Genomic DNA, 16,258 nt, shown 5'->3' on the forward strand with positions numbered 1-16,258 from the left:
TTGTTGTTTTACTTCCAGGCTCTTTTTTACATGATGAAAATATTATAAATTAGCTGCATAAAAGGAAACTGATCGGTTAAAGTATTGAGCAGCATAAAATGAAATATATATATATATATATATGCATACATATAGCAATATTTCTTTATATTAAATTAAGAAGAAAAATGAGCTTCGTCCAAAAATAGCTAATGTAGAATGATAGTGTATCTATCACTCAACAGATAATGCATCCAATCAGAAAGATAATGTTTTTCTTCTCTTCCTTCTTTTGCCCAACTGCTGACTATTGGTGACCTTGATGAAGGCACTTTTCTTGCTTTTTTGTGGTAGACACCAAGACATATTGGATAATTGTGGGAACTTTTCAATAAATACTAGTAACAAAGAGACTATGAAGATAGATGGAAAATTAGCTGAAGTTGTCATTTGTGACTCTTAATTCAGTCTAATTTCTGTTTTGACGTGTTAAATGCTATTTCAAATTATGTACTATGCATGTTTACCTCTTGAAGTTTCTTCTTCACTGTTTTATATCTTATTTTTGCTTTTTTCTTGCTTCAAGAAAGAGAAAGAGATGGTCAGGGTTAAGGAGGAAGAGAATAAAATAGAAAAAAAATTTACTCTAATTTCTACCACATTTTAAGACCTATGAGAATAAAGTTTGTTACTATGCTAGTAGTTTATTTGAAGTGCTTGATGAAAAATAAAATTTGGAGAAAATGACATTTTGTCCAATTTGTAAGCACACTGCATTTAAGAAACATCTGCAGAGTATTCTTCCCTAAATTGCAAAAAAAAAAAAAAAAATGTTGTATATGCAAGTCTCTTAAAAAGGGAAAAGATCCCTTATCTACCTTCTTTGGCTTAAATGTTCTGTACTTATTAGAAAAAAATATATATGCTTTCCTTGGACCTCATTTATGCAAAGGTAGCTTCTGGTGGTACATAAAGTAATGTCTAACATGAATGTCCAAGGTGAAAAGAGACACAAAGTATACAGCTAATGGCAACACCAGTGGTTTATGTAGGCTGTGGGTAAAAAGCATGGATTCACAATAGATAAACAAACATAGTCTATAAGATATGCGGATCCATGAACTGCAAACTGAAAGCAGTAGTTTTGTGAAGTTCATAAATGGAAACACTAACTTAGTATATTGTACATTATAAAAATCTATTGTACAAGCATTGTTTTCAGATTATTGTTTTGATGGAATTTATTTGACCCAGAAAGCTTTTTAAAAAATCTTTGTAAAGTTTATTATATGAATCATTTGAACACAGAGAGGAAAAAAGAAAAGAAGATGACATGATTTTTTTTATGTTAAATTGAATGTAGTCATTTGGCATAATGCATGTGAACGGATGAACTTTGAGTGTTCAGCTGCTCAACACTGCCCCACTGCTGGTGTTATAAAACTTTTATATTCCCAGAAAATAGTTATTCACTTAACTTAGGTTTCAAATGACTTTTATCTCTTTTGGTTGTTGAATTCTACATTAGTAATCCAATACTGTAAATTAGTTGTCAATTGAAGTATCGTAACACCATGGTTGTACCAAGATTGTTTTCCAAAAATGGAGAATGTGGTACCTCTGGGGTGACCACATGAAAGTGTCCTAGGTGAGAAAGTGTCCTCTTTTATCTTATATCATGGGAAAATAATGTTTTTGTAGCACTTAGGGCAGAAACCTTGTCCATTTCTCTGACTGTTCTCTCCTAGAGATAGACAGGATGCAAATGCATGCATACAACAGATGTAGCTTCTGTGATTTTTTTTTTCCACTGCCAATCTGGGTCACAACTCTAATTTACCTGAGAGTAACTGTCTAGATACTCTTCTCTTGCAAATATAACACCAAGGAGGTAGCAAAGAAAAGTTCATTCTGATTTTAATTTTCCTTCTTAGCCATGTCTTTTTACCCACTCTTCTGACTATTCTCTACTTTATTTCAATTTGCTTTTGGAAACCATTTGGCAATCATCTAATATAAAAGACAGATTTTGGTAGCAAAATATGTTAAAGAAACATCTGTGATATTTCTGTCTAAATATCAAAAAAAAAAGATGGATAAGCAAGTCTATGAAAAGGAAAGTCTTTATATTTACTCTCTTTCACTTAAATGTTCTGTGTTTCTGGAATAAATAAATGGTTTCTATAAATTCCATCTATGCAAAAGTTGCTGTGGTGGTATATAAGTTAATACCTAGTAAAGTATCCAGATGAGGAAGAAAAAGATGGACCAAGTAGTTTTGTAAAATATTAAGGGAAAAGGGTATCAGATTGTGTGTTTTGTAATTTGAGTTCATAACTGATCGCTAAACAAGCTATAGAAAAAATTCTCATTGCTTCTCACAGTTGGTGAAACAAAATAAATAATTTTTATTACAATATATCTTTGCATGTTTAATTTAGAATATTTTCCTTTCAGTTCAGTTCAGTTCAGTTCAGTTGCTCAGTTGTGTCCAACTCTTTCCAACCCCATGAATCGCAGCACACCAAGCCTCTCTGTCCATCACCAACTCCCAGAGTTCACTCAGACTCATGTCCATCGAGTCAGTGATGCCATCCAGCCATCTCCTCCTCGGTCGTCCCCTTCTTCTCCTGCCCCCAATCCCTCCCAGCATCACAGTCTTTTCCAATGAGTCAACTCTTCGCATGAGGTGGCCAAAGTACTGGAGTTTCAGCTTTAGAATCATTCCTTCCAAAGAAATCCCAGGGCTGATCTCCTTCAGAATGGACTGGTTGGATCTCCTTGCAGTCCAAGGGTCTTCTCCAACACACAGTTCAAAAGCATCAGTTCTTCAGCGCTCAGCCTTCTTCACAGTCCAACTCTCACATCCATACATGACTACCGGAAAAACCATAGCCTTGACTAGATGGCAAAGTAATGTCTCTGCTTTTGAATGTGGTATCTAGGTTGGTCATAACTTTTCTTCCAAGGAGTAAGCGTCTTTTAATTTCATGGCTGCAGTCACCATCTGCAGTGATTTTGGAGCCCCCAAAAATAAAGTCTGACACTGTTTCCACTGTTTCCCCATCTATTTCCCATGAAGTGATGGGACCAGATGCCATGATCTTTGTTTTCTGAATGTTGAGCTTTAAGCCAACCTTTTCACTCTCCTCTTTCACTTTCATCAAGAGGCTTTTTAGTTCCTCTTCACTTTCTGCCATAAGGGTGGTGTCATCTGCATATCTGAGGTGATTGATATTTCTCCCGGCAATCTTGATTCTAGCTTGTGTTTCTTCCAGTCCAGCGTTTCTCATGATGTACTCTGCATATAAGTTCAATAAGCAGGGTGACAATATACAGCCTTGACGTACTCCTTTTCCTATTTGGAACCAGTCTGTTGGTCCATGTCCAGTTCTAACTGTTGTTTCCTGACCTGCATACAGATTTCTCAAGAGGCAGGTCAGGTGGTCTGGCATTCCCATCTCTTGAAGAATTTTCCACAGTTTCTTGTGATCCACACAGTCAAAGGCTTTGGCATAGTCAATAAAGCAGAAATAGATGTTTTTCTGGAACTCTCTTGCTTTTTGCATGATCCAGTGGATGTTGCCAATTTGACCTCTGGTTCCTCTGCCTTTTCTAAAACAAGCTTATTTTCCTTTATTAAGCCAAACTGAGAAAAAGTCTGATAGGATATGTTATTCTTTATATCAACAATCTGCAATTTTTTTTTCTGTAAATGGTCAAATGTTAAATATTTTTAGTTTTGCAGACCATACAGTCTCTGTAGCAAGTACCCAACTCAGCTAGAAACAATCATAGACCATTCTGTGTTAGTCACTCAGTCGTGTCTAACTCTTTGCAACTCCATGGAGTGTAGCCTGCCAGGCTCCTCCATCTTTGGGATTCTCCAGGCAAGAATACTGGAATTAGTTGCCATTTTGTTCTCCAGGGTATCTTCCTGACCCAGACATTGAACCTGGGTCTCCTGCAGTGCCGGCAGACTCTACCATCTGAACCACCAGGGAAACCCACAGACCGTTCACCGTGGACAATATTTAAACAAATGGGTACAGCTGTGTCCCAGTAAAACATTATTTACAAAAACAAACAAGTGGGCCAGTTTGGGCTCATGGAACATAGTTTGCCAAAGCCTACTATAAATCATTTTCTGCTAATATGGAAGGTTAATATAAATTATTTTAAAACAAAAGCAGGGAGGCCCCTCCATGCCTTAACAATGAGTGAAAGATCCTCTGCTTTGGGGGTTAAGAAGATGCTGGAATGGGCCAGAAACAGGGTACGGATGACAGGAGAGACACATTTGAAGAAGCTTGACATGCAGGAGGGCTCTCTTCTGGAAAAAGGCTGATTCTACTGACTTTGTATCTTAGAAACAACCTGCCCCCCTTATCCCTCACTGACCCTTGAAAGGAGGATGACAAATTCACCACATAGGTCTTATATCTCAAGAAACTCTGAGTTTTCCTAGACCCCCAGGGTAGGCACCCTCCTCTTCATTTTCCCCATCCATGGGTGGTGGAGTTTGGTCTCCTTTGAAAGCTCACAGATTAGCTACAGGAGCCTCTGGGAGGTGGTAACTGCAACTTTTCAATGACAGGACTCAACAGATTCCTCCAAGGTGCCCTGTGACTTCACCAAGGTCTAATCAAGGTGCCCTGTGACTTCACCAAAGTGCTTCTGTTCTCGTGCTCTTTCTTGAGAAGTTTCTAGAACCCATAGTTATACTAGATGGTCTTCCTCTATGCAAAGTGAGACCCAAGCTTCTTCCCAGCAAGGAGGAGACAGCAATAGCAGAGGTCTCCGGGGAGAGAGCTCCACGTTGGGAATATTCCAAGGGTCACCAGTTGGGACTTCATTCTACAGATGGAGAACCTTAGAGGACCTGACCCACTTGCTGAGGGCCTGCATAGTGCAAAGGACATCAAAGCCCTCTTCCTCCCCTCCTCCACATCTTCTGCACCTGTGTTTATGCTCTGGTGTTACCTTTTCTCACTGTTCTATTGGGAAATAGGAGGACCAGGGACCCATTTACTTTTTTACTAAAGGGAGATGATTGAAAAAACTTAAATTCATACTGAAAATGAAAATATAAATGATATAGTATGTAATGAATAGGTACATTAAAAAAAACTCAGAATAAAATTTAGAAAAATGGGAACAGAAACAAAACAAACTTGTGATTGACCAATCAGCTGGAAATGTTGTTAGAGAAAATAACTCATGTTTATACATGGGCATATTTCACTGGGAAATCTTCCACTTGGTATACTACCTATAGGGCTTTCCAGGTGGCACTAGTGGCAAAGAACTCGCCTGCCAATTCAGGAGACATAAGAGACGTGGGTTCCATCCCTGGGTCGGGAATAGCCCCTGGAGGAGGTAGACGAGGGCATGGCAACCCACTCCAGTATTCTTGCCTGGAGAATCCCATGGACATAGGAGCCTGGCAGGCTACAGTCCATCAAGTTGCAAACAGTTGGACATGACTGAAACAACTTAGCATGCACACATGTGTACTGCCTGTAATAAGATTTTATGTCCAGTCCTTTCTGAGAAAAGAGATTTGTTTGTAAAACTGAGGAGAGATTAAGAAAGCGAAACCATTACAATGGACCCTACTGGACTCTGGATGAGAAAGAAGCCTTCTATACTGAGTGATACAGCAGCCGAGAAATTGTCCCACATGAAACACATACTCACACACTTGTGGATGGGCAGAATGAAACACGCATGCAGGGGTGACCTCCATAAGCTAATCTACTATAGTGCCCACGATGCTGCATCAGGAAGCATAGTCCATGCCCACTTCACACTTTTCCAGTGCAGGAACTGGCCCCTGTAGCTTGGTTACTGGTTACGTGGCCATTAGTCTTTGGGGTAGAGAGCAGATGCTTAGCCAACTTGCAGTGCTTGCCTGACTCCTCTAAAGCTGCTGCTGCTGCTAAGTCACTTCAGTTGTGTCTGACTCTGCGCGACCCCATAGATGGCAGCCCACCAGGCTCCCCTGTCCGTGGGATTCTCCAGGCAAGAACACTGGAGTGGGTTGCCATTTCCTTCTCCAATGCATGAAAGTGAAAAGTGAAAGTGAAGTCGCTCAGTCGTGTCTGACTCCCAGCGACCCCATGGACTGCAGCCTACCAGGCTCCTCCGTCCATGGGATTTTCCAGACAAGAGTACTGGAGTGGGTTGCCATTGACTTCTCCTCTAAAGCTACCTACTGCTTAAGACTCTACTTATTACAGTTACGAGAGTGTGAAGACAGAGTAAGACAAACAGTGAGCAGCTCACAGATAGAAATCTCAGGCTCTCTTACCTTCACTCTTCAAATTCAAGCTGCCTTGGCTGAAAAGAAAAGCTATTGAAAGAGGCCAGTGAGATTGCAAAAGGTTTCCCTGACCTGTCTCTGCTGCCCCTGTTCCTACCTGATGTTGTACAGTAAATTATCTTCACCTAAGGAACTGTGGGAAAAAACATTAAAAAACAATAATAAAATGTAGCAAAGTGGTTAAAAAATAGACAAGTAAAAGCTAAAAATTTCTATATTAAAAGGAAAGGGCTTTGCAATGTTTCATTGCAAAGCTCCAAGAGATGTTTTATGAAAAATGCTAAATATGGATTTGTAACTTTGTGGTGTGTGTCCTATATCTGGTATTTTAATTAGCTGCCATATGTGGATGAATGCTTAAGCATATTGTAGATATTGTTCAAACATTTATTATATAACACATTTAGTGAAATGTTATTTTGCTTCAATATTTTTAATCATCTTTTCTAACATCTTTAATGATCCTTAAAATAAAAACATCTGAATTTAATTTTTTTTTTTTAAGCGCTGCTTTACCTTTATGGACCGGGGTTTTGTGTTTAAGATGGTTAACAATTACATCAGCATGTTCTCCTCTGGTGATCCCAAGGTAAGAACCACATTCAGGAGTGATGGCTTTCTAAACTGTTGCATTACAAATAAATACACTGGTCTCTGTGTATAATCTGTCTAAAACAATAACCTATCCATTATTTGTATCAAAAAATAATTTCTATGCAATGAAAGGCAGGTTTTTAAAATGGCTCATCATCTCAGCAAGTCTCCAAGTCCTCCCTTCATAGGGGAAAATGTACGTAGAGTTAAAGCATGTACATTTCATTTCTATTTCTTGTGGGCTGTGAGAAGAGTGATTCTGGCTGAAATTCTTCTTCCTCAGGTTTGCCCTGGACTGTCTTGGTTTTAGCAAGTTCCACTTCTCTGGGAAACTTTCAGTCTTGGGCAAAATGGAACAGTTGATCACCTTACATAAATAGTGACTCTGTGTCGGGAGACAGAGAATAGTACTAACATCTAGGGAGCAGTGGTTCCCAAAGTGTGGTTCCTAGACCAGTGATCTCAGAGCTGAGCTACTGCGGGTGGGGCCCAGAAATCTGGAATGCAGCAAGATTCTTATCACCTTCAGGTGATTTCTGTGTTCTTTCAAGTTTGAGAACCACTAAGCTATATAATATGGCATATGCCAGAGGGACGTAAGACTGGAAATGGGCCAGACTCTGAAACTTGTATCATTAAGCTTTAAGGTTCTTTGTGTTGCAACCAACAGAAACTTACTCCAATTTGAGTGAAAGGGAATTTATTGGAAGGATATTGGGAGAACTAGGCTTGGAAAAGAGCAGAGACCAAGGCACTTCCAGGGCAAAAGAGTAATCAGAAAGGATGAACCTGGCGCCAAGGTCTGCTGCTCCTTAAAAAATGAAATGGGACCATTTTTTCCCTCTTAACACTCTGCTTACATGTATACAGTGGAATATTACTTGGCCATAAAAAATGAAATAAGGTCATTTGCAGCAATGTGGGTGGACTACGAGATTATCTAAGTGAAGTAAGTCCGATAGAGAAAGACAAATACCATATGATACAACTTATATGTGAAATCTAATTTTTTTAAATACAAATAAACTTATTTAAAAAACAGAAATGGACTCACTTTAATTTATCATTACCAAAGAGGGAATGTGGGAGGATGTGATAAATAGGAGATTGGGATGAACATATGCAGATTGCAATATATAAAATAGATATCTAATAAGGACCTACTGCATAGCGCAGGGAACTCTAGTTAATATTCTGTAATAACCTACTTGGGAAACGAATCTTAAACAGAATGGATATATATATATATATATGTATTATAACTGATCACTTTGCTCTACATATGAAACTAACACAACATTATAAATCAACTATACTACAATAAAAATTTTTTTAAAAAGATTTGCACTCCAGAGAAGAAGCATGTAACTGATCTGCTTTGGGTCATGTGAAAGAGAAGCCACCTGAATTAACAGTTCCCCATTAACCTTTCCCCATCAGGAGGAAAATAAGTCCCCAAGAGAAGTCATCTAGGTATTGGGAAAGAATATAGAAATATGTTTATGAATATAGAAATAGAATATATTTATGTTTAAAGAAATAAACAAATATAGAAATTCCAAAAGTAAATAATGATCTTCTTGCCATACATCAACATGAATCTGCCACCAGTGTACACGTGTTCATTGTAAAGTAATTAGCCTCCAATTTAAATAAATAAATTTAAATTAAAAAAAATAATAATGATCTTCTTGGAGCATTTCATGTTAGGCTTAGGAGCCTGAATGTTATTTTTTAGCTGTGGAGATTTAGCTAGGAGAACTGCATGATTATATGTCATTCCGTTTTGAAAATCCAGTTCTTTCTGTAAATATTTTTTGAAAGAATGTCCTTCATTAGTGCTCCAATTATGCATGAAATTTGCAGAATATCCTTTTAGGTATGATTTCAGTGACCCTAAATTATATATCTTATCAAAGACCAAATGGAACATACTCAATGAAGAGTGATTACCATGTAATTTAATTATGTTCCTTTTCACTTTGATGTACAAAGGATTAAGTCAAATACTACCCTTGTTTGAGATGTCAGTATTCTAAATTACTGACTAAAGTTGTCACAAATTATGATTCTAAAATATCTGAGCAAATGAAGTATATTTTTATTTTGTTAGATGTTTTTAGTGAATACAATGAACGCAAGCTAACTGAGTCTTAAAAATTGATTACTTAGTTTGCATGACAATGAAAATAGAATGGTTATGGAGTTGCTAATTGTTCCTATTTATGCGGTTGTATTAAGTTGTTCTGGATCATGTCTGCACTTCATTTATTACTGTCCTACTCAAAACATTGAGATGACAGACCTGTTTGCAAGGGCAGGGAAGGGGTGGAATGATGTACTCTCAGAATAAATGGCAGATGGAGAGAGATTTACTCTAAGTTTAGGTTATCTGCACCATTGTCTTCCTTAGCACCGGATCTTAGAAGTTGATTTGGAGTGATCTGCTCTTCAAGCTGAGTGTAGTTGTATATCTTAGTACGTATGGTGAGGCACTGTTTTTCTCAGAATAAATATATTTTGCTATATGCTAAAAGAAATGAAAAAATAGATCTCAATAAGATTGTATCACATAGAAGCTCAAGGTAGGTTGCAAATGAAATCAGTTCCTGAACAGGCCTTGACCAATCTCCAAAAATAGGGTGCCTGACTACATTTACCACTTCAGAGGGGACAAAATCCTTTAAACTTAACAATGACCCAGTGGTCACACAAAAGTAACTCCACTTCCTTTTTAGAGATAAGATTCAAGTGCACATTTTCTATTAACTTTCTTAGTGTGTGAATAATAGTCATTCTTTTGCTTCTTTTTTAGACCTTATGCCAATATAAATTTGATTTTCTCCAAGAAGTATGTCAGCATGAACACTTTATTCCACTGTGTCTCCCCATAAGATCAGCAAACATTCCAGGTAATAAGTCCCAGATTTTTATCAGTTCCTACAAAGGGAACACATCTATTTGTTTGTCTTCGCTTCTTTGTTTATATCCCTGTTTCCTCAGTCTTCGTTTTGTCTGAAATTGTCCTATGGGCATTAGACCCAGGTAATCAGGTTAAAATGCAGAAAATGGTAGCATGTGGTAAAGAGTACCGCACTGTATTTCTCAATTTTTGTTTATATTCTCTTTTTCATCAAAGAGAAGGCCAATAAAGCCATAAAATTGGTGCTTATAAATCAAAGAATATTAACTCTCGTTGCTAGTGCCGAGTTATCTCTGCATTAGGCAGGCTAGTTAAGACAGTCAAGGGGATCAAAATCTGTTTTAGTCATGTGGATTCTCTGTTTACTATTTACTTCCCAAGTAGCTCAGCTAGTAAAGAATCCACCTGCAATGCAGGAAACCCCAGTTCAATTCCTGGGTCGGGAATTTACCCTGGAGAAGGGATAGGTTACTATTTATCAATAAGTAAAAGGGATTGTTTACCATTTATCAGTAGCTCAGAGACCTGGTAGTCTCTTTGTAGATCTGATATTATCAACAGTAAACATAAAAACATGTTTCATGGCAAGCAGATTTCTGATAGAAGGAAAAAACGGTGCCCAAGAAGAAGGCTAAGAATTAAAATAATTCTGTTCATGACATTCTTTCTTAAGAAAAGAAGTAAACAACCAAAGCCTTGTCTTGAAAAGCAAAGCTTTATTGAAGGGATTCACTTGTATTTTAAGACAATATATTTTAATTTTTCAGTATAAATTACACATAGTTAATGAATATGGTGTTTATCTGAGTATGTATATAGCTGAACTTTTTGTTTATTTATATTAAATTCAGATCCTTTGACACCTTCAGAATCAATACAAGAATTACATGCATCAGGTAAATGATTTTTATTTTCTATTACACTATCTCAGCATCAATAACCACTTTGTATTTCGATAATATTGATGAGTATAGACACTTCATATTTCCAGTTTCTAGATGCTAATAGTCATATCATCTAATCAAATATATAATCAAATATATTAAAATATCAAATATCATCTAATCAAAATAGGCAAAAAGTTGAGTGAGCTTGTCTTTTATCACAAATAATAAATGCTTCCTTAGTTTGAATTCTTTCATACCCTATTCTCCAGAGTTTGAACTCTTTTTAGTTTCCCAAAACATCAGAAATTTCCTTAGAGTGTAATCATACATGAAATTCCTAATCATATGTAATAACATGCGTATTCAACACAACTATCTTTATATGATATTTCTATCAATAAGCCACAGCCTGGTTCTAACCCTTCTCTCAAAATTGAGATCATTAGAATCATATCAGTTTATTTTTACCCCAGAAAAGTTCATAACTTGAAATAGTCTAGGCAAATTTTTTTCTAGGTATAAATGGGCAATTTGCAAGTTTGTTTTATTTATTTCTGGCTCCTCACTGTTACTCAGTATTTCATGGGAAAATTTATTTAACCTAAGCCCTTTGATGTTAGTTTCCTGAACTTCCACATTCTCTGAACTTCTGCCTTCAGCAGTCTTTTCACAGACTGGAAAAAAATCGACGTGTTTACTTTACTTCTGGTCAGATACAATTTGGAGTGTTCTAACAGTTCGTTATTCCTAACATGTATTCCTGGGTCGGAAAGATCCCCAGAGTAAGAAACGGCACCCCACGCCAGTATTCTTGCTGGGAAAATCCCGTGGACAGAGGAGCCTGGCAGGCTGTGGTCCATGGGATCGCAAAAGAGTTGAACATGGCTGAAATAACTCAGCATGCACTCACGCTCTGTTTTGGATAAGAATAAACAGTACTCACTGAATGCCTCTCTTCACATTTTTCACACAAGACTGCGTTGCTGAATCCCGCCTAGTAGCAAGAGGGGTTCATGGTTGTTTGTTCCACCTCTCTTGATTGTAAAGTGATCATTCGACTTTCAGTAACATGATCTCTTTACCTTCCTCACAAAGATATGCCTGAATATTCAGTCACAAATGAATTTTGCCGCAAACACTTCTTAATCGGAATTCTGCTCCGAGAAGTTGGCTTTGCTCTGCAAGAAGATCAAGATATCAGGCACTTGGCTTTAGCTGTCCTAAAAAATCTAATGGCTAAGCATTCATTTGATGATCGATACAGAGAACCAGTAAGTGGTCTTTCTTTCTCCCTTCCCTAAGCACCATTTAATGGTTCACTGCATTAAGTGCCTATCAAACCTACAAGTCTATTGATTTTTATGTGAATCATTTCTTTTGACTCCTTTTCTACCTAGGAAAAGCAGGCCCAGATAGCCAGTTTATACATGCCCCTCTATGGCATGCTTCTGGACAATATGCCAAGGATTTACCTGAAGGACCTATATCCTTTTACCATCAATACATCGAATCAGGTAAGTTTGCATAATAGTCCAAGTGTCTATTTTAATAAAGAGTTTGCCTATTTTTTTATATTTTTGGCCTCAATAACCATTTTCCCCTAAATGTGAGCAAACTAAGGATTAAACAGAACAGTGCTTCTTGCTAGGTGGTTTTTTGGTGGGGGGAGGGGGACGTTGTTTGCTTTTGGTTTTTTATTTATCTATTTTTTATTGCAGTATAACTGCTTTACACTGTTGGGTTACTTTCCACTGTACAATGAAGTATATCAGCCATATGCATACATATATTCCCTCCCTGTTAGACCTCCCTCCCACCCAAGCCCTTCATTTCGCCCACCCCAGGTCATCACAGAGCACTGAGCTCAGCTGTCTGTGTTATATTTACAGCAGCTATCTAGCTGTCTGTGTTGCACATGGGAGTGGACATATGGGGCTTTCCTTGTGGCTTGGATGGTACTTTCTCAATTCTTTTCACCCTCTTCTTCCCCATCCCTCCTGTGTCCACACATCCATTCTCTACATCTGTATCTCTGTTCCTACCCTGCAAATAGGTTCATCTGTACCATTTTTCTAGATTCCATATATATGCATTAATATAGGTGTTTTGAGGTGTTTATACAGTGTCTAGAAGTTAGGAACTATGTCTGGAATTTTTTTTGACCTTGGACCAGTATCAGTTACTATCTATGTAACCGTCAATAAACGATACAACTTTTTCCTCATTTATAAAATGAAACAGAATACCTCTATCACAGGGTTCTTAGGAGGATTAAATGTGTAATAGAAAACATGCATCATAGAGACTGGCACATTATAAGTACCTCACATCTAGTTTTCAATAATAATATACATTTAAAAATCCATGATAATAGTGATAATCTAATCAATGAATTTATGACACCACTTATAGGTGGAATCTAAAAAATACAACAAAGTAGAGAATACGACAGAAAAAGAAGCAGACTCACAGATATAGAGAACAAACTAGTGATTACCAGTAGGGAGAGGGAAGAGCCATAGGAATAGGGGTTAAGAGGTACAAAAGTGTTATATATAAAATTATTATAATTTTATAAGCTATAAGGATATATTGTACAACATGGGGAATGTAGCCAGTATTTTATTATAACTGTAAATTGAGTGTAACCTTTAAAACTGTGAATCCCTATGTTCTATACTTATAACATATAATATTGTACATCAATTATAGTTCAGTTAATTTTTTTTTTAATTAGTGAACTCATCAATAAGCATTATAGTCATTTAGTCCAGGGGTCCCCAACTTCTGGGATCTAATGCCTGATGATCTGAAGTGGAGCTGATGTAATAATAATAGAAATAAAATACACAATAAATGTAATGTGTTTGAATCATCTCCAAACCATCCTTCCTCCCAGGGTCTGTGGAAAAACTTTCTGCCACAAAACCGAAAGGTGCCAAAAAGTTTGGGGACCACTGATTTAATCTATATCTGAAAGAGTTTCCAGTACATTGAAATTTTAAAATCACATAAGAAATCAAATTGTGACTAAAATTAGGGTTTGACAGTATTCTCTTTCATTGCCTACTTTGGCAGAAGATTTTGGAAAAATATAAAAAATCAAATCTTATATCATCTAACTGAAAATGGAATGAAGAAAAATTTGTAGGTTTATGATATTGAAATATGTTAATTCCCACTAATATCTTCTGTGCTTTGAATACAGGGGTCTAGAGATGACCTCAGTACCAATGGAGGATTCCACACCCAGTCAGCTATGAAACATGCCAACTCTGCGGACACATCATTTTCTAAAGATGTTTTAAATTCTATAGCAGGTACTTCAGACCTTCCAGACTGGTGTTTAACACTCATCTGTGTTTACATTGTACATCACTGTGCTTTTTACCCACTCATTCATTGTACATAATGTATGAGGCAAAGTGTTCTGCATTTATATAGCTAAGGAGTCTTGTCACATGTTTCTCTGAATGTCATCCAACAACTTCCTCTTCTACTTAGTGTTCATTTCTACTTGGATTAAGAAGCAGTCTACTCTGATGTCATCAAATTGTTTCATTCTGGAAACAATCTTGATATTTTCATTGCATACAGCCTTTTAAAATATAATAGCCCTTCCACTTCAAAGATTATTTTTAAGAACTATTTTGGAAATGTCATCTTAATTTCTTACAAACTGTCAAAAATTGAAAGCTGCTTCCTCCATAGCATCCTTAAGAACTTTTATTAAGCATTTTAAAACAGAAACGTTCTTTAAAAAGCTTTGTAAGAAATCAAAGGAGCACGCTTTATTTCCAGTTATAATGGTCTAAATGTTCTTAAATCCTTCATACTGGCATGGCTGTTAAAATAATATTTTAAAAGTTGCATATCTTTCATGCCAATCCCGGACTTTATTGTGTCAGCCTTTCACAATACCTGAATGATCAGCATCTTTTTGGTTCATTTTAGCTGTGTGTGTGTGTGCGCACCCATGCATCTCATTACCGTCTGTGTGCTGTGGCTTGTGTTTACAGCATTTTCATCAATAGCTATTTCTACAGTAACCCATGCTGATTCCAGAGCTTCGTTAGCAAGTCTTGACTCCAACCCAAGTACCACTGAGAAAAGCAGTGAGAAGACTGACAACTGTGAAAAGGTACGACTTCCCTCCCGAATTTACCAAGCACATTACAAGTCAGCTGTCTCCTCCTCCTCAATCTTTGTTGTTTCTTTCATCCCTAGATCCCAAGACCCTTGTCTTTGATAGGCTCAACTCTTCGATTTGACAAGTTAGATCAAGCAGAAACCAGGAGTCTTCTCATGTGCTTTCTGCACATTATGAAAACAATTTCGGAGGGTAAAGAGAGCTCTTTAAAATTAAATTTAAAAAAAAAAAGGAAAAAACTTTTAATTTCAAAGAGACTCATGCTAGTTGCTGTTTCCTTTCAGAGACTCTGATTGCCTACTGGCAAAGAGCCCCCAGTCCAGAGGTGTCTGACTTCTTCAGCATCTTGGAGTAAGTTTCAGAGTTGATTACTTAAGACTTTTTTTCTAGAACCTTCAAATGATTTTAGTATACCATTTTTCATTCTAAGCATCATATGGTGAATAATCTATCAATAATAATGCATAAACTATCTAAAGAAAACTGTATTTTTCTTTTAATGTACCTGGATGAACATTTTGCATAAATTAAAAGGTATGAATAATTAGAATGTGACTTTTTTTTTTTTCCTTCTAGCGTCTGTCTTCAAAATTTCAGATATCTAGGGAAACGGAACATAATAAGGTAATCATTTTAAATTCCAAAAGATTAGTCTGATCTTTTGAAAAGAATCATAGTCTGATCTTTTGAAAAGAAGCATATATGTGTATGTTAGAAATCTTAAAATGCAAATAGGGTTTTAAGGTTGACCTCACATTAAGCAAAGTATGTTTGATGATTACACTATACCCATAGTAGATCCAAGAATAGTTAATGTTGTCCAAAGAAAAAGCACAAAACACATTTCTGAAAGGAAACCACATTTCATGTAGCTTTTCAACCAATTTGTCTTCATATGAATGTAACTTAGAAGATGCATATTTAAGAAAATACTTCCAATATACTAAAAAAAAAAAGTTAATCTGGAATAACTGTGCTCTCATCCTTTCCCATTAGAGACAGCAGTGCCCCCTCAGCACATTCCCTAAACCCTCAATTTCCCATTTCCAGAAGAAAATGTGGTTTTTCTCATAACATATGAAAGATTTCATTGTCCAGTAATCTCTGTCAGTTGCATTTTTTGTTTATATATCAGTTGCAAACACTGAGCTAAGATTAAAACCAGTTTTCCTTGCAGAAAAATTGCTGCTGCGTTTAAATTTGTGCAGTCCACCCAGAACAATGGAACTCTCAAAGGATCTAATCCATCCTGCCAGACTTCTGGCCTTTTGTCACAATGGTACTGTCATATTTGCTTGATATTTAAAATTATATTGTGAGTGTACATGGATGTGTATGTGCGTGTGTGTGTATTGGGCTTCTCCAGTGGCTCAGTGGTCAAGAATCTACCTGCAATACTG

The 16,258-nt window shown here is 36.8% G+C and overlaps 1 protein-coding gene across 3 annotated transcripts in view; it reads left to right on the plus strand.

Annotated features, from left to right (window-relative positions):
- Positions 1 to 16,258, plus strand: part of DOCK10 (dedicator of cytokinesis 10) — a 236,615-nt gene that overhangs the window by 182,982 nt on the left and 37,375 nt on the right. For all 3 annotated transcript variants that reach the window (XM_040228471.1, XM_040228472.1, XM_040228473.1), the window contains exons 29-39: positions 6,810 to 6,893; positions 9,714 to 9,810; positions 10,673 to 10,717; positions 11,804 to 11,979; positions 12,106 to 12,222; positions 13,917 to 14,028; positions 14,728 to 14,849; positions 14,936 to 15,050; positions 15,143 to 15,209; positions 15,435 to 15,482; positions 16,036 to 16,137. In XM_040228471.1, coding sequence (XP_040084405.1) covers positions 6,810 to 6,893; positions 9,714 to 9,810; positions 10,673 to 10,717; positions 11,804 to 11,979; positions 12,106 to 12,222; positions 13,917 to 14,028; positions 14,728 to 14,849; positions 14,936 to 15,050; positions 15,143 to 15,209; positions 15,435 to 15,482; positions 16,036 to 16,137 — 1,085 coding nt within the window. The remainder of the gene's footprint in view (positions 1 to 6,809; positions 6,894 to 9,713; positions 9,811 to 10,672; positions 10,718 to 11,803; positions 11,980 to 12,105; positions 12,223 to 13,916; positions 14,029 to 14,727; positions 14,850 to 14,935; positions 15,051 to 15,142; positions 15,210 to 15,434; positions 15,483 to 16,035; positions 16,138 to 16,258) is intronic.

Source organism: Oryx dammah, unplaced genomic scaffold (assembly GCF_014754425.2).
Source record: "Oryx dammah isolate SB20612 unplaced genomic scaffold, SCBI_Odam_1.1 HiC_scaffold_27, whole genome shotgun sequence".
In the NCBI taxonomy this organism is placed as follows: domain Eukaryota; kingdom Metazoa; phylum Chordata; class Mammalia; order Artiodactyla; family Bovidae; genus Oryx; species Oryx dammah.